General features: G+C 35.4%; 1 protein-coding gene across 1 annotated transcript; it reads right to left on the bottom strand.

The window, feature by feature from the left end:
• Positions 1–3,145: 3,145 nt before the first annotated feature.
• Positions 3,146–18,481, bottom strand: LOC18440728 (protein YLS7). The gene is made up of 3 exons (XM_006850866.4): positions 16,629–18,481; positions 4,297–4,574; positions 3,146–4,054 (listed from the first exon to the last, which is right to left on the bottom strand). Exons 1-3 carry the CDS (start codon positions 17,647–17,649, stop codon positions 3,254–3,256), a joined length of 2,100 nt encoding a protein of 699 aa, XP_006850929.2. The 5' UTR covers positions 17,650–18,481; the 3' UTR covers positions 3,146–3,253.
• Positions 18,482–19,434: the final 953 nt, after the last annotated feature.

A 19,434-nucleotide genomic window follows, 5' to 3' on the forward strand; every position in this document is an offset into this window, starting at 1 on the left:
AAAAATTCAAAAAATATATATACAAACTCCCAAAAATAAGGGATTTGCCTTTAATATGTTTTTACTCTTCCTTATCATTTTGGCGAAGATTGAAATGTATTGTGGCCATAAATACTTATTTTAACATTTTTCTCTTATTTTTAGATTATTTTTAAAAATACCCTTGAGCACAAATCAATTTTTTAAAATCCAATTTTTTTTACTATAGTTCAACTTCATTTGGATGTGTTTTATCTAATTATGTTTTAAATATAGTTTTCATATTTTTTGTATTTTTTAACACTTTTTGGCCCACCCGGGACTTGCCCATGGAACTAGTTGGTTTTTGAGTTACTCGGACCCGATCCTTCGCTGGTTTTTTAGTCCAATTCGCTTGGATAGCTTTCCCTTCTTTTTCTAACACTCATTAAATTAATTCTCTAGGTACCTTATCGTATGTTTTTCTCGAAATTAATAATGAGTATGTAGAAGTGTTTGCTCTTCTTCCTAAGTATAAAAACAACATCAACGGTTGACCTTCTTGGCATAAATCCTAACTGATTTTCTTATACATTTGTTTTATACTACAGTTGTTACTCAATCGGTCTCTTCCACAGCTTTATAGTTTGATTCATAAGTTGGATCCCTCTATAGTTCATGTTTGATTCATAAGTTGGATCCCTCAATAGTTCATGTTTGACTCATAAGCTGGATCCCTCAATAGTTCATGCAACTCTGTATATCTCATTTGTTCTTGTAAATAGGTATCATAATATTTTTTCTTCGTTCGCCTGATATTATCTTTGTTCTCAAAATCGTATCCGGACAATGTTTTGCTTACCAAGAACACCATAGTATAAGAATATAAATTTGATCGGGATTTATGATAGAGAAATACACGAGAACAATAATCTGAATTTTCTCTGCACAGATCAACAAACCTTTGTTTTTTGAGTTTAAAGTTTTCGAAAACAATATATGTTGTGTATTGATCTGACCCACGGCACCAGATGGTCCCGCTTGCCTTCATTGCACTAGACTCCTTCGACACAATTTTATGATGCAATTTTGTCTCAACGAAATGGAATAAAAAATCTAAAAATTAGCGAAGGGACTTGGAATCGCCTGAGTCGGCTCGTGTGGGTTAGAATGAGTACAATTTTTTCTCTCTTTTTCTTTAAATAGGTTACATAGAGGGTTAGAATGAGTACAACTTCTTCTCTCTTTTTCCTTAAAAATGTTACATAGGAATAGGAACGGAACTTGAGACGTTAAGCAATGAAAACCTATTTCTTTAAAAAAGTTGCATAGAGGGTTAGAATGAGTACGACTTCTTCTTTCTTTTTCTTTAAAAAGGTTACGGAACTTGAAATGTTAAGCTATGAAAACCTAATCTGTACCATCTTGACTCAAGCCCATTTCCCATTCCATTAAAATGAGTAAAACTCTAGTTAAAGTGTTTGATTATGTAACTATGGTACAACTCAGCGAAATGGAGTCAAAATTCTAAAAATTAGCGAAAAGACTTGGAATCGCCTGAGTCTTGGATAGGTTAAAACGAGTAAAACTTTCGTGAAAGATTTGTGCAAGCTGAAGTGCACTCAAAGGGTAGAGTCCAATAAGCAAAGCAGCACACTGCGCAACTGCAAACTACTATTACAAGTAATAGAAATGAAAGCTTTTTGTTTTTGAATTGGATGGAGAGGGGTTATAGGGATCATACTTCTTTATTTAATGTGAATCTCGTTATTTGATTATAGAAAACAAGGTTAACATAGATCCTACAGTTACAAACACGACACATAAGAAAAATATCATCATCATCCTCAAAGCCTTTTTCCAACTATTTAGAGGTGGCTAACACAAAAAAAATGTAGTGCCATATTATTAAAAAAGGATCGGACCACCCGATCTAACCTCTTAGAGAGCCAACTGGTATCTTAGAAAGTCCACTCCCAAGCAAACATTAATTGGTATCTTGATAGGTCTCATCTAAAACAAAACTGGGTATAGCTAAAAATAAATCAGAACTAATGTTTAACTAGTTTTGGTTAATAGGAGAAACCGGTTTTAACATATGGATACGCATATATATCGTAGTGATACATATCGGTATGGATATGTACAGATAAGTATCTCTTGAGAAGATTAAGATTAAGATATATATCCTACTGATACATATTAGATATATGTATCATACTGATACGTATACATATCTCTTGATAAGATTAAGATATGTATTATAATGATATATATAAGTGTATGTATATGCATCTGTATGAATATGATATATATCCATATAGATGCATATATAATACATATCCTAATCTTATCAAGATATATGTATCCATACCGATATGTATCGGTATGATACATATTGGTAATGATACGTTAACATATTCAACCAAACAATCATTAGTTTTTGGCACTTAGACTTCGCCAACCAAACAATCATTAGTTTTTGGCACTTAGACTTCGCCCGCCAGACATTATTTTTTTTCAAGCCTACATAGAGTGCAATTTGGAAATCCTTTTATTGAGAAGGGCCACTAGATGAATAGGTTACATCCCAGAAGTTTGAGATCCTAAATTAATCCTAAATTGGGATTTACACAAGGGAGTAAATGGACTGTGGATTATAAGCATATTATCATTTGGCTTGTGTGCCTTGATATTAAAGATCATTTGTGACCTGATATTAAAGATGTCATTTCTAATGACAAACAAAAAAAAGTTATTCACATACAAAAAAACGAAAAAAAAATTACAAAGAAAAGTTAATTCAGAAATTATTTCTATTTTGCTCTAGAAAAAGACAGATTATAGTGCAAAACCAACTAAAGTTGCCATTTTTACTCCAACTACTCGAAAAAAAAAAAAAACTACTTTTTTTAATGTTAAAAAAAAAAGTTCTTTTTTTTAATTTAAAAAAAAATTTGTTTTTCTGAAAAAAATAAAAATCATTATTTCTAATGCCACAACCACATTGTTGCTCCCCATGCTTTCTTAACCAAAGACATTTTCCCATCTCCACAGATGGGATGGGGCCCTAGACTTTTAGGGAAGTAAAATATAACACAAGCTTCTACCACAATGCAACCTTCAGTTTACAACTGTTCCTCTTCCTCTCTAAGACCTCAAAAACAGGCACTTACAAATTCAGACATGGACTCAAACTTCTTATATATTGAGGATAACGTATAATTTTCTTTCGTGGGATACGCATTCAATTATACAAAATGTTAAAATACATTACAAAAAAATAAGTAATTTCTCACCTGATGCCCTCAAACTCCCTCCGAATGATCTCAAATACAAGTTCATTCCACGTGTCGATGGGCCCCGGCATGCACCAATGCAAGCAATCCTGAGGAGGCGGCTCCCCATGTGGGCCCCGCTTTGTCTTCTTGTTCGGGTCCGGGCTCCTATATGGGCCCGGGTGCCCATCAGGTCTATACCCAAACATCTCTGTTATGTCCATGAACCTCAATCTTGAAGCCCCATGGCTCCCCTTCTTTAGAGCTTTCTCAAAACCCTCCTTTTGTTGAGCGTGCATTCTCTCAGTAAACAAGTTCTCAACCAATTCTCCCACTCGCAATGGCCTCACTTTTCCGGTGCAAGAGCCCCCAGTGTTCCACTCCCCACCTTCATAGTGATCAGGAGAATAAGCTCTAACAATGGCTACGCCAGTAAAATTGGGGTGAGCAGCAATGCTGGAGAGAGAGGTTTGGACCGAAATTCCATAGGCTTGGACATTGTCTATCTTTTTGGGGCGACTAGGATCTGGCCACCAAAGCTGGCCTCCTAGGATTTCATTGTTTAGGATATAAGCTGATTGCTTTGCGAACCAATGACCAGAGGAGAGAACAACAACATCGAAGGAGGGGAGGAAGTCCATGAAGGTTTCGTCAGGTTTGTCGAGATGGAGCTTTGCGATGCCGGCAGGAGCGAATGAGAAGGGCTCAGAGCTTTGGTGGACGAGCCATGACGACCAGATACGTACAATTGTGACTGAGTGGGAGCGAAAGAACCAGCGTTGCATCTTACGGCTGCCTCGATTCCTTGGGGTTTCAACCTGCGGAGAGACAGTGATCTGTTGGACAGGTTTCTAGTATTTTTGGATAGAAAGAGAGAGAGGGGGTAAATGTGATTTCCCAGATTGTTTTCTACTATTTGTGGAGAGGGAAAGGGTGATTTGTTGACCTGTTTTCGTACTGATTTTGGAAGGAGGGGGGGGGAGAGAGAGAGAGGAGGGAGGGATAGTAGAAGGTTCAAAACCCAGCTGTGTGTACGTGTGTGTGAGAGAGAGAGGTTAACCTGCCAGAGAATGCACATCATGGACTCCATTTGGTTCCGAGCAACAGAATCACCTACAAAAGCAAGTGTCTTCCCCCGCATTAATTCCAAGAACTTTTTGGAATCAAAATGTGGAAGATCGCACTGATGAGGTTTCCATCTCCAGTTCTCGTACTCTTTATCGGGCCGTCCATTCCCTTGACAATTCTGCATTTGCGTGATAACAGGGCATGTGTTGTTCGTGTACAATGGCCCAGTCTGATCGTAAACCCACTTGCCATGGTATAAATCACACACTCCTGAAGAAACCAAGATGCTATTCTACTCAAAATTCCAAGTCATCAAGTTCAATGTTAAAAGACGTGCATAGAGATAAAAAATTTCGATTTTAATTGGTGCAATTTTTCATTTAGAACATGAACTCAAATTTTACAGATTTTCAGAATCTCTTGCCGAATTAATTACCAAAGAAGCAATATAATAAATCAAAAGTGTTTATGCTTACATCAGTGCAAAATGTACATTAGCTCCCCCGCTGAAACCCTAGTTATGAGTATTTTTAGAACCCAAATTTTGGGCATGTAACCTACACAACCTAGTGACCAACCTTTAGTGTTTTAAAAAAACAAAACAAAAAAGCACACACTGAAAATTTCAGGTCCAAGGATTGAACAGAGACCGTCCAATTTTGGGATCGCCAGATCTAGGCATAGTTTCAAAAAGTTTCAAAAAGCGCTAGGCACCTCCATGGCCGCCCAGTGCCTAGGCGGGCGCCCAAAACCTGAGCGGCCCAGTTGAAAAAAAAAAAAAATTTATGAGTGATGACCAATAATAATTAATCCATAAGATTTTTTATTATCCATAAGACCATAATTCTAGTTAAAAAAAATAGATAGAACTCGAGAAGAGAATTTTGATAGTCCATAAGACCATAATCTATATTTTCATACAATGCTATATTTTCATACAATGCTAAAACAGTAAAACCATAATCCATATTTTCATACAATGCTAAAACAGTAAAATCATACAAGCATAGACTGATAATATGATATACTGTAGATACAAAAGTTAGATAGTAGAACTAGAAAGTAGAAATTAAAAATAAGAAAAAGAAAATATATAGAAATTCAAAAAATAGACAGTGTAGAACACAATAGTCAACACTCAACACAACAATCAACACTCAACACCAAGTGTCATCAGTCATCACTCAGAAGGAATAGGATAAGCTTCATCATATGCATCAAAATCGAGGCTATCTTCATCAGAGTCATCACCCTCTTCAATATAGCGCGCATCCTCCTCTGTTTCTTCTGAATCTGCCTCTTCCTTCTCTTCTTCTACCTCCCTCTTACTAGTATGTGAAGATGAGTCCCTAGGAGTCTTGGCTGCTCTACCATTTTCTATCTTTTTGTACTTCCCTGAACTCAATATTGTATAATTTCCTCCCTGGTAGCCTCAAGAACATTTTACATGGGGCAACATCCCTTTTAATACCGGTAAAGTATTTTTTAAACCAGTAAATCCCCCCATTAGCATCATTTCCACAATAATTACATATAATACGATTTTTGTCATTTGGATTTGGGTTATAACCATACTTCCAACCCGAATCACCACTTCTAGAAGAACCTGGAGAAGATATTCCGTACAACAAGGCTCATTTTCATCATTTTCTGGTTCTTTTAAATTCAAAAGTTGCCTAATCTCTTCTCGAATAGCTTCAAGAACCTTTTTACAAGAAGCAACATTCCCTTTAACACCAGCACGGTGTTTCTTGAATCGGTTAATACCACCATTGGTATCTTTTTCACAAAAATTCCATCTTATACAATTTTTATCGTTTTGTTTTGGGTTATAACCATACTTCCAACTCGGATCACTTCTTCTAGAAGTAGAAAAAATAGATCTATTCAAATGACAAGGATTTTGTTCCTGTTTTTGTTTTACAAAACTCATATATTACTTAATCTCCTCTCTAATAGCTTCAGGAACATTTTTACAAGGGGCAACATCCCCCTTAATACCGGCAAGATGTTTCTAAAACCGGTTTATGCCCCCTTTCGTATCTTTTCACACATTTGGATTCGGGTTATAGTCATATTTCCAACCCAGATCTCCACTTCGACTAGATCCTGAAGAAGACATCTCAAAATAAAACAAGCAATTTAAAAAATAAATTTTTGCACTTACTTTGATTGCTCGAACTCCAAACTCCCACCTCTGAGATGTTTTCTAGTGCTAAAATAACAAAAAAACACCCTCTAATAGGATTATAAAACTCCAAAACTAAATCAAATCTACCTGGGTGATGTTTAGATCCATTTTCTGTAGCTTTGAGAAACACATTAATCCAATGAAAGTTGCAAATTTAGCTTTCTTGAGGTTACTTACTCTCTAAAAGGGGTTCTTGTAGGTTTAGGTTTGAAATGAACCTAAAACTCATCCTTCAAACCCTTTATATTTTAAAAAAATCAATACAACAAAAAAAAAAAATTCTGCCCCTGGGCGGCCGCCCAAGGCAGGGTGCTGGGCGCCCGCCTAGGCAGGTTCTGTACCGCCAAGGCGGTCACCCAGGGCTGCCGCCCAGTTTGGCCGCCTAGGCTTGGGTGATGCACCCAGGCCTTCTAGACCACCTAGGCGCAGAGCGCTCCGCTTTTTTGAACTCAAAATCTTCCTTGAGAAAAATTAATAAATAAACATCCAATGGCTCTAAAGACAATCTCAGTATTTCAAGTCAAGAAAATACTTTTAAATGGGTCTCTTGTCCAGGGGAGCAAGTGTAGATTTGTCACACCTCAAGAATTTACAATACTGTTATTCTTGAGATATGACAGTCAAAACATATATACATCTCTTGATAGGACAAATTTACAGTGGCGAATTCTTACAAAGTAACAAAAGAAAGCTTAGGCACAACTACAATATCTTCCAAAGTTGATCCTGACGAGCACTCAAAATGAAACCGCAGTTATCCTGAAAAATGTTTTCCATAGTTTGGTGAGTTTGGCTACTCAGTAAGCGATCATCATAATCCTAAAAATAATCATCGATGAAAGATATAAACAAACTTTCAAAATGGAGGTCAATTAAAAACAATGAGAGCACAAGCATTTATAGATAACAATTTCACTTTCAGAAATGCACAATTAAACATAATCCAAATGATTGAAATGCATATAACATTTTAACGGCAGTGCATAATTCAAAAGATTCCACAAAATTACCCTACTGGCGTCCCAAGTAGGTCACCTATATACCCCATCAGCTTCCTGATGGGTCCACTTAATCCCTATCGACGTCCCAGATAGGTCCACTTAATCCCTGCAGGTCCACTTATACCTCACCGGCATACCGGATGAGTCCACTTAATACCTACCGGCGTCCCGGATAGGTCCACTTATACCTCACCGGCGAACCGGATGAGTCCACTTGCATACTTAAAGTATTTCTAAATCTCTTTAAACATTCGAAAGCAACAATATCATGTACTCAACATATCACTGAAATCATTAATATGAATTTTACTGAAACCATTAATAACAGTCACTTTCAATAACATTTCCAAAAAACCAATCTAATATTTTGGGCTCAAATTTAGAAAGGTAGCAGTTCGTAAAGACATTCTAGCATAATTGCCAATTTAATATGTATAGAAAAAGTCTTATAGAATTTCAAGAAAACGAATTGTCACAATTTATGAGATGACAATTCGCAGTTAAACATTTCACAACAATGCTATAATCAATTGCAAAAATATCAATTTTAAAATAATAAGGCAGTCATTGCATATGAAATTTACAATGTCTAAAGATTCAAAAACAGTAGAAAGAAATCTCATAATTTTACTAACAGCAGAAATATCACATTTATTTCTAATAATTTTATTTCTAAAATTTTCTAACAAAATAAATAAATATATTTATTTCTAAGAATTTACAGCATTTAAAATTTCTAATATTATAATCTTATTAAAAAGATTATTTTTCAAAATAATGAGGTCACTTGCGCATAAAATTTATCGCACCTAAAATTCATGATAATAAGCAGAAGTAATTATTTCATTTCATTTTTAAAAAGAACGGATTATTTTTCAAGATAATGAAGTCACTTACCTAAAATATTTGAGAGGGAGCTTCCGATAAAAATTCGGCTAGAGAGAGACCTCAAAATTTTTTAGGGTGGGAGTCCTCGCCTCTCGTATTTAAATTCTTAGGATATTATATTATATTCTTTTATTAAGTTACACCTCACACATGAGATGTAACCGTTAAATTACACTTTAAACGCTTAAAGCCCACGTCCTTAAGTGGACGTGGCAAGAGCAAGGTAGCAAAAGCTTTAAACCAAAAGCTTTTGAAAATAGTGAAGGTCCCTAAGGACCATCATGCTCATACGAACCATCACTTATTAAAAGTTTCCTTCTTTTTTTCTTTTTTTAAAAAAAAAAAAAAAAAAATATTATTACATTCTTCCCCCTTAAAGAAATTTAGTCCTCTTAATTTGTGTACCTGATTACTGAAAAAGATAAGGATATTTTTCTCTAATATCGTCTTCTTGTTCTCAAGTCAACTCTTCTCTTGAATGATACTGCCATAATATACGGACCAAAGGAATCTCCTTGTTGCGCAATACTTGCACCCTTCTATCCAGTATCAAAATTGGTTGCTCAATGAAGGATAGGTCCTTCTTGATCGGTAAAAGTTCATATTTCAAGATATGGGATGGGTCAGGCTGATATTTTCGCAGTGACGATACATGGAAGATATTATGGACGTTTGTTAATTCGGGTGGTAAGGCAAGTCTATAAGCGATACCTCTGATTCTTTCCAAGATTTTAAATGGTCCGATGTAACGTGGGCTGAGCTTTCCTTTCTTGCCGAATCTCATAATGTCTTTTATTGGTGAGATCTTTAGGAAAACTCAATCAGCTTCCTCAAATTCAAGATCTCTCCTTCGGTTATCGGCATAACTCTTTTGCCGACTCTGAGCTGTCCTGCACCTTTCTCGAATTAATGCTATCTTATTTGTGGTTACCTGGACAATTTCTCGCCCCAAAAGCTTCCTTTCATCAACCTCGTCCCAACAGATAGGTGACCTGCATTTCCTTCCATACAAGGCTTCATATGGTGCCATCCGGATACTGGCTTGGAAGCTATCATTATAAGCAAACTCAATCAGAGGTAAATGGTCATCCCAGCTTCCTGTAAAGTCAATGACACATACCCTCAGCATATCTTCCAAAGTTTGGATGGTCCTCTCCAATTGTCCATCAGTTTGGGGATGAAAGGCAGTGCTAAAGGTGAGTCTCGTCCCCATGGCAGACTGTAGCCTAGCCCAAAATTTAGAAGTAAACCGAGTATCCCTATCCGATACAATACTGACCGGAACTCCATGCAACCGCACTGTTTCCTTAATGTACAACTGGGCCAGTCGATCCAAAGTGTACGTTGTACGAATTGGCAAAAAATGGGTAGCTTTGGTCAGCCAGTCTACAATTGACCCCAATGCTATCATGTCCTGAATTTGTTCTAGACAAGCCAAAGACAAAATCCATAGAGATGTGCTCCCACTTCCACTCTGGCACGGGTAAAGGCTGCAACAACCCAGCGGGCCTTTGATGCTCAGCTTTTACTTGCTAGCATGTTAGGCACTTAGACACAAATAGTGTTACCTCTTTTTTCATATTATTCCACCAAAAGGTTTTCTTCAGGTCCTGATACATTTTAATACTTTCGGGATGTATCGTATAACAAGAGTGATGTGCTTCTTCCAATATAGTTTTCTTCACACTCTCATCATTCGGGACACAAATCCAACCTTTGAATCTTAGCAAATCCTTACTACATATAAAGAATTCGTCTTTCCTTGTTTCACCTCTTCTACAATTGTTATAAGTTGAGGGTCTTTCTTTCGTGCCGATCGAATCTGTTGGATTAATTGGGGTTCTGCCTTAATGTTGGCAATCATACTTACCACACCATTAATGGACTGAGCCGGATGCCAATCCACTATTTCCTCTAACAATCTTATTTCTTGTATCATTAGATAAACTAAGATTCCCGTAGATTTTCTACTTAAAGCGTCGACCACAACGTTAGCTTTTTCTGAATGATAATGGATTGTACATCATAATCTTTTAAGAAATCCATCCATCTTATCTGCCGCAGATTTTCTACTTAGAGCGTCGACCACAACGTTAGCTTTTTCTGAATGATAATGGATTGTACATCATAATCTTTTAAGAAATCCATCCATCTTATCTGCCGCATATTTAAATCCTTCTGAGAGAAGAGGTATTTCAAGCTCTTATGATCTGTGTATATTTCGAATTGCTCACCATATAGATATTGCCTTGACATTTTCAAAGCAAATACTATTGCAGCCAGTTCTAAGTCATGAATTGAATATTTTTTCTCATATTCTTTCAACTGTCTGGATGCATATGCCACTTCTCTCCCATATTGCATTAATACGCAGCCCAAGCCTTTATGTGAAGCATCACTATAAATCACAAATCCCCCACACCTCTCAAGAATAGTTAAAATAGGTGCTGAAGTTAATCGAGCTTTTAGTTCTTGAAAATTCTCCTCACATTCACTTGTCTACTCAAATTTGACATTTTTCTGTGTCAATCGAGTCAATGGGGTTGCGATTCAAGAAAATCCTTCTACAAATTTTCCGTAATATCCTGCCAATCCCAAAAAGCTTCAAACTTCAGTCACATTACTTGGTTGTTTCCAATTAACAACGGCTTCAACCTTTGAAAGATCAACTGATAGACCTTCCTTTGATATGACGTGTCCTAAAAATATCACTTGTTCAAGCCAAAATTCACATTTACTAAGTTTGGCATACAATTTCCTTTCTCTTAATATTCGCAATACCATTCTTACATGCTGCTCATGTTCCTTCTGATTCTTGGAATAAATTAAAATATCATCGATGAATACCACAATAAATTTATCCAAAAAGGGCTTAAAGATCCGATTCATCAAATCCATAAACGCAGCCGGTGTATTGGTTAATCCAAAAGGCATGACTAAAAATTCATAATGGCCATACCTTGTTCTGAAAGTTGTCTTGGGAACATCTTCACTTTTAATCTTAAGCTGATGGTATCCAAATCTAAGATCAATTTTTTAAAACACTTGTGATCCTTGTAATTGATCAAATAAATCATCAATTCTAGGTAATGGATACTTTTTTTTCACTATCACTTGGTTCAACTGTCTATAATCGATACACAATCTCATAGTCTCATCTTTCTTTTTAACAAACAATACTGGAACACCCCAAGGTTGCACACTGGGCCCGATAAAACCTTTATCTAATAATTCTTCCAATTGTTGTTTCAGTTCCTTAAATTCTGCAGGTGCCATTCTGTAAGGTGCCTTAGAAATTGAGGCTACCCCTAGCAATAATTCAATAGAGAATTCAATTTCCCTGTCAGGCGATAATCTTGGCAATTCTTCAGGAAAAACGTCGGGAAATTCTCGGATAACCGGAGTGGTATCCAAATTTATCTCTTCCTTCCTATCTTCTTTGATATACGCAAGAAAGCCTTGACACCTTTTTCGAAGGAGGCGATTAGCTCGAACACACGAAATTAAATATGATGGGGAGTCTTCTTTGATACCATTGAAGTAAAATACTGGTTGATTTGGAATACTAAAGGTAACCATTTTCTTGTAACAATCAATACTTGCATGGTATGCAGAAAGCCAATCCATGCCTAAGATTACATCAAAATCTTGAATTTCTAGGAGTGTTAAATCAACCAACAATTCATTTTCTTCTATCTTTATTACACATGATTTGTACACTATATTGGTGTCAATTGAATATCCCATCGGTATGGCTACCTCTAGAATGTATTCTAATTGTTCTGATTCTACCTTTAAGTGGCATGCAAAATGTGGTGACACAAATAAATGAGTAGATCCAAGATCAATCAAAACATGAGCTACTTTTTGGAAGATAATAAGAGTACCTTGGATCACTGATTTTGAGGCCTAAGTGTCTTGCTCGGTGATCGCAAATACTCTTCCCTTCATCTGAGGCTTTTGAGCTATCTCTCCCTGCTTTGGAAGCTATTGCATCTGTAAGCTAGGACATTGTCTAATCTGGTGCCTCAATTTTCCACATTTAAAATAGGCTCTAGTATTCCAATAACAAGGGTTGGATCCATGGTCTTTCCCACATTTTTTACATGGTTCTATTGGGCTTTGAAGTGGTAAGGGCCTTGGCTTCTTGTTTGCCCTTTCAAACTGTTGTCGATTAGATGGTGTGGGTCTAACATGGCTTTTCTGATTTTTTGTCTTTTGGTAATCTTCGAAATCTTTTTCAACAATTAGGGCTCGATCCACTATTTCAGCATAAGTTCTCAATTTTAAGACTGATATTCTGCTTCTCATAACTGGTCTGAGACCCCTTTCAAATTTCTTCACCTTTCTTGCCTCATTGTTAATCATATGTGGTGCAAACCTGGCCAATTCAGTGAACTTGGCTTCGTACTGTGCTACTGTCCAGTTTCCTTGGATTAATTCCAGAAATTCCATTTCTTTTTGGTCTCGAATAAAATATGGGAAATACTTTTCATTAAATGCCTCTATAAATACTTCTCAAATCAAGGTTTTATTTTCTTTGACCAATACTCCTTTTGCCATTTGCCACCATTGTTGTGCTTCTCCTTCTAACATAAAAACTGCCAAGGCCACCTACCTATCATCAGGACATTCCATTACTTCGAATATTTTCTCCAATTGCATAATCCATCCTTCGGCTTCCAGTGGGTTTACAACACCCTTAAAAGGTGGGTTCAATTTCTTAAATTATTCGATATCACTCCCATCATTTCCCGTAACTGACTGTCTGGGTTGATTGTTGTTTTCCATCTAATGTTGTATTAGAGCAACCATATTTTCCAAGGCCTTGTGAATTCCTTCCATAATAGCTTCAGCTATTCTGGATCTTGACTTCGTCCTGGTCTGTACATGCAATAAATATTATTTTAAGTACATTCTTTTTAAATTTCCTAAGAATCTTAAACCTATTGCTCTGATACCATAATTGTCAAACCCCAAGAATTTACAATACTGTTATTCCTGAGATGTGAAACATATATACATCTCTTGATAGGACAAATTTACAGTGGCGAATTCTTACAAAGTAACAAAAGAAAGCTTAGGCACAACTACAATATCTTCCAAAGTTGATCCTGACGAGCACTCAAAATGAAACCGCAGTTATCCTGAAAAATGTTTTCCATAGTTTGGTGAGTTTGGCTACTCAGTAAGCGATCATCATAATCCTAAAAATAATCATCGATGAAAGATATAAACAAACTTTCAAAATGGAGGTCAATTAAAAACAATGAGAGCACAAGCATTTATAGATAACAATTTCACTTTCAGAAATGCACAATTAAACATAATCCAAATGATTGAAATGCATATAACATTTTAACGGCAGTGCATAATTCAAAAGATTCCACAAAATTACCCTACTGGCGTCCCAAGTAGGTCACCTATATACCCCATCAGCGTCCTGATGGGTCCACTTAATCCCTATCGACGTCCCAGATAGGTCCACTTAATCCCTGCAGGTCCACTTATACCTCACCGGCATACCGGATGAGTCCACTTAATACCTACCGGCGTCCCGGATAGGTCCACTTATACCTCACCGGCGAACCGGATGAGTCCACTTGCATACTTAAAGTATTTCTACATCTCTTTAAACATTTGAAAGCAACAATATCATGTACTCAACATATCACTGAAATCATTAATATGAATTTCACTAAAATCATTAATATGAATTTCACTGAAACCATTAATAACAGTCACTTTCAATAACATTTCAAAAATAACCAATCAAATATTTTGAGCTCAAATTTAGAAAGGTAGCAGTTCATAAATACATTCTAGCATAATTGCCAATTTAATATGTATAGAAAAACTCTTATAGAATTTCAAAAATACGGAATTGTCACAATTTATGAGATGACAATTCGCAGTTAAACATTTCACAACAATGCTATAATCAATCGCAAAAATATCAATTTTCAAATAATAAGGCAGTCATTGCACGTGAAATTTACAATGTCTAAATATTTAAAAACAGTAGAAAGAAATCTCATAATTTTACTAGCAGCAGAAATATCACATTTATTTCTAATAATTTTATTTCTAAAATTTTCTAACAAAATAAATAAATATATTTATTTCTAAGAATTTACAGCATTTAAAATTTCTAATATTATAATTTTATTAAAAAGATTATTTTCAAAATAATGAGGTCACTTGCACATAAAATTTATCGCGCCTAAAATTCATGATAATAAGTAGAAGTAATTATTTCATTTCATTTTTTTAAAAAGAACGGATTATTTTTCAAGATAATGAAATCACTTACCTAAAATATTTGAGAGGGAGCTTCCGATAAAAATTCGGCTAGAGAGAGACCTCAAAATTTTCTAGGGTGGGAGTCCTCGCCTCTCGTATTTAAATTCTTAGGATACTATATTATATTCTTTTATTAAGTTACACCTCACACATGAGGTGTAACCATTAAATTACACTTTAAACGCTTAAAGCCCACGTCTTTTAGTGGACGTGGCAAGAGCAAGGCAGCAAAAGCTTTGAACCAAAAGCTTTTGAAAATAGTGATGGTCCCTAAGGACCATCATGCTCATACGAACCATCACTTATTAAAAGTTTCCTTCTCTTGTTTTTTTTTTTTTTTTTGGAATTTTAGAATTATTACAAGATTTTGCTCCCGGAGCATAGTATTTATTTTTTTGGAATTTTAGAATTATTACAAGATTTTGCTCCCGGAGCATAGTATTTATTTTCTTTTTTAGTTTGAATATTTGACAGTTTGTTTTCCTAAATTAGCAAAATTGACAATTTAGGAGCACATTATATGCGTGCTCGCATATTAAATCAAACATAAAAGGCATTGATCCTTCAATTATTTGGCTACAATGTCTTTTTGAGATTTTTTAACAATTGACAATATTTTTGTAGGAAAAGTACACATGTAAGTAACAAGAACTTCTTTATGGATAGTGTCTGCATGAAGTTTGTGATTAGAATTTCCTGTTTGTTTATTTGACCAGTTCAGAATTTCTGTGTTGGGACCTTCAGTCCCATAAAAATGCAATCAAATTATCAAAGAACTCTTTATTCATTAAAAGAAATTTCAATAGACTAATTGAGTTTCATTGGGGGTTTATATCACTACTGGCATTAATAAAATCTGCCTTCAAAATGCTCAAAACATGTGTTTCTAATAGAATAGAAATGGTAAGAGGCATGTCACTCGCTCACCTCTTCCCTCTTTACCATCTATTACTACCCATTGCCTATCAAACTGATTCTATAAAATAAGAGGCTTAGAAACCTTAGTCTAATGTACCAGAATTTGAGTACGGCTCTTTCTCTTGGAAAATAATCTTGGTTGAAGTGAAACCTGGATCAAACTTAGATCTAGGCGCTCCTTTGGTACACACAACATGGTGAGTAATGTTTAAACAAATAAACGGGGAGAAATTCAGGCATTACATTATGTTGGAACCTGCAAGGTATGTGTAGAGAAGAAAGAGGGAGGAAACAGAGACAGCTTTACAACAATCAAGCCTCTCATTGCAATATTGAAGGCATTACTGTCATAAAACTAACAATCAAGGACTAAAGATAAATTTCTTACAACTATCTGAAAGTAAACCACAGTTACCAGATAAACTCTCAATCAAAGACCAATAGCAGCTCCAGTATGAATATACAACACTCTATGCTGCTCGTTAGGAAGGACACAAGCTTACATTACATCTTACAGAACCAGAGTGTGAGCAAACCCGAACTTATGAAAATTCAGATGCTACAACTTATACACGCTAATGTATATGGTTAAATGAAGAAACAACAAACTCTAGTTTAGCGCAACAAGAAAGCCCACATTGCTATGCTTGAAATCCACACACAGTTTATCATGGTCAAGTGTTTATGCATAATAGAAAAATGAATGTTTATTGAAACTGAAAGGCCACATTGCTATGCGTGAAATCCTCACCCAAAGTTTATCATGGTTAAGTGTTTATGCATAATAGATGAATGTTTATTGAAACTTAAAACTGTAAGTATGCCACACCAATCCAGTATATACATGGCAATATATGACTAGGAAAACAAAGAGAGAGTAAAATCAATCACTCCTAGAACGCTTGGCCAACGTAAAACTTAAACTACAGCAACATGAAAATCACATTATCATCCAGAAACAGAATACCGAGTATTAAAATCTTCAATACCAAAGAAAACCCAAAATCAGATGCATGTGCTTACCTAAATCAAACTTTTCAGACTGATTCGAAACAGAACTTAGAGGTTCTTCCGTTTGGTTGATCATTGCAACACTACTATTTGCAAAAGTTGAGTCATTGGCATATTTACCCATATCAACCTTTGCAGAATCTTTCAAAGAGCCAGATACGAGAGATTCATTAGCCTTGTTCCCCATTGTACCCACAACAATTGCAGAACTGGAACAATTAACATTTTCAATTGAACCTTCATTCACCAAGTCCTTGGAAGAACCTGCACCCAACTGTTCAATGAATGGGCTCTCCTTCGTTTCCCCATTACCAGAAGTTATCGACCCATTAATAAAATCACGTAAACCAGCATTTGTTGAACCATTAAAGGAATCAGAAGGCCAGTGTTCAGTTGCATTGGCTTTTAAAGAATTACCAGCATCATAAGGCAAACTCTTAGCCTTTCCAGAATCATTAGAAGAAGATTTCTTCCCTGAATTATTACCTAAAACACTAAGACCACCCTCCCCTTCCCTAACATCTACTGAATATGAGCTATTTGCATAATCTCCAGAACTCAATTTCCCAGAATCACTGAAAGATGAGTGATCAATGGAATCTCCTTCTGAACCCTTGTAAACAATCTGTTTTCCCCCATCTTCCAATGCTTGGGTAATATTTCTTGTTTCTTGAGTTAGATCAGCGGTTTTATCAGGAACTCGTGAATTCCTAGGCATACTCAGAGTATTAACAGTTGAACTAATGTTGATGTCGAGAAGATAGCCATGAACAGCTGAACCAAGTGGTGATGCAATTAAGAGCAATGAAGTAAGACTTAGGCATAGAGCTAGTACAATTATCACAATGGATAAGGAGATTACAGACCTTGGAAGAAGGGACACTCCAGTAAATGCTTTAGGCGATGAGAGATTCATAATTTCGACTTCAAAGAGACTTTCAATGTTCCTTTTATTTTCTCTTGTAATTTGAATCTCATTTACAGAATTTTTGCAATTAAACAGAAAAAAGCATAATGCATATACATTGCTCATAAGCCCAAATCCTCAGATGTCAGAACGCCCATCATAACAACAGACATTGAAAAATCGATCCAAAGACTTACGATCTTCCATCCAAACCCCTAACTTTTCTGATGAAATATTGGAGTGAAAAAACTTACATATGAGAGTTGATATCCTTCTGAGAAGTGTGATTATCTATAGCCCATTATTCCTCAAAAACTGTACCAGGGGATCAATGAAACTAAATCTTTCCCAGATGTTCCCAAAAGAAACCCTCTAGTTCTCAATGCTTCAGGTAAAGATTACAGAATACAATTGTGCAGTAATACCTCAAAAATTCAGCTTCTCAATACAATTTTCAAATAAACTTCCTCCAAATACAAGTATATAATTGAAATTGCAAACATATCCACTAAGAAACTCGATCTTCTCATGCAACTGTAACAATCTCTGAAAAATGAACCAAAAATATATTGCAGAAAGTCTAAAAAATTTCTTCTTAATCATCAAACATTCCACTAATGCACCAAAAAGAACACCTCACAAAACGCAGAAAAACAGCGTAGAACCCAAACATTCAAAATGAGAACTTCAACCCCAATACATACGTCAAAGAGGCAAAAGAACGCCAATCTCTCCATGAAACCTCGCTTAGCTTCTACAACTTCATTCCCAGAAAAAGGTCCCCCGATTGTCGCTGTGAGACTTCACTTTACGTGAAATAAAAAAAAAAATGCATCAAAGTAAAGGCAAGAAAACGGATCCCGCCATGATCAAGCTTCTGCAACTTTATCGAATAAAGCAGAAAAAATCCACCTCAAAAAACTAAAAAAAAGGGAAAAATAAAAAGCATTAGAAATTTGATTGAGTTCAGCGGACGAAAGATGCGGCCTTTAATGGAGGACTTTAACTTATAGTTAGGTTCCAACAGATTAATGATCTATATTTATCAACGATCGTGAACTGATTAATGATCTATATTTATCAACGATCGTGATTTATTACTATATTGCCCTTGTACTTTACAGTAAATACCTAAAACACTACTGAATAAAATAAATTGATAATAACTATTTTTTAGAAACACTCTCTGATTGATAATAATTTCCTTTTAGAAAGTGGTTGTTGGACCTTAGGTCCTTAATTGTTGTCCTATACTTATTTAGAAAGTGATTATTAGACACTAGGTCCTTAATTGTTATCCTATAGTTTTTGAATGTTAGTAAATGAATTTCATGGTGGAGGAATGGATAAGATTATATTTTTTGATGAATGAAGTTTTATGAAATATTATTGGAAATCTTATAAACATTAGTTAGTATGGAAAAATGCTTAAAGAGGGATGATTATTTACCTCTCTATCCATCTATTTTCTGTCTATCTCTATCTGATACCAATTTACATGTCTATGATATATGAAGCTAGATGTTCCATCTATTTTCTATCTATCGCTATCTAATATCAATTTACCTGTCTATATCTATATTATAATATATATTATACTATACTAAATTATTAAACAAGAGTTAACGGATGGACATATATCGCGAAAATAAAAAATGACCATAACGTTATAGAGGTTGTAGGATATATTTCCTATATTTCGGAAAAGAAAGAGACTAAAATTTTATACATTGTAGAGTAGAGATTGTAAAGAGTGAGAGAGAGAGTAGAGATTTATGAAAAGTGGGATATTGTTTCCATATCTTATTGAGAAATAAGATAATCATTTTTTACCATTTGTGAGAATAGAGGATATCTACCCTTCCTTAATATTTTATACGTGATGTTTTGTGTACTAAAGAACTCTAAAAT

The sequence above is a fragment of the Amborella trichopoda genome, chromosome 1, assembly GCF_054954075.1.
Source record: "Amborella trichopoda isolate Santa Cruz 75 chromosome 1, AtrichopodaSantaCruz75HAP2 v2.0, whole genome shotgun sequence".
NCBI lineage: Eukaryota > Viridiplantae > Streptophyta > Magnoliopsida > Amborellales > Amborellaceae > Amborella > Amborella trichopoda.

Coding starts and splice junctions, on each gene's coding strand:
- LOC18440728 (XM_006850866.4), bottom strand. CDS start 17,649: ATGAGCAATGTATATGCATTATGCTTTTTTCTGTTTAATTGCAAAAAT. Junction 4,575..16,628: donor GTCTGAAAAGTTTGATTTAG/GTAAGCACATGC, acceptor TGGTTTCTTCAG/GAGTGTGTGATTTATACCAT. Junction 4,055..4,296: donor TGATGTGCATTCTCTGGCAG/GTTAACCTCTCT, acceptor GTCTCTCCGCAG/GTTGAAACCCCAAGGAATCG.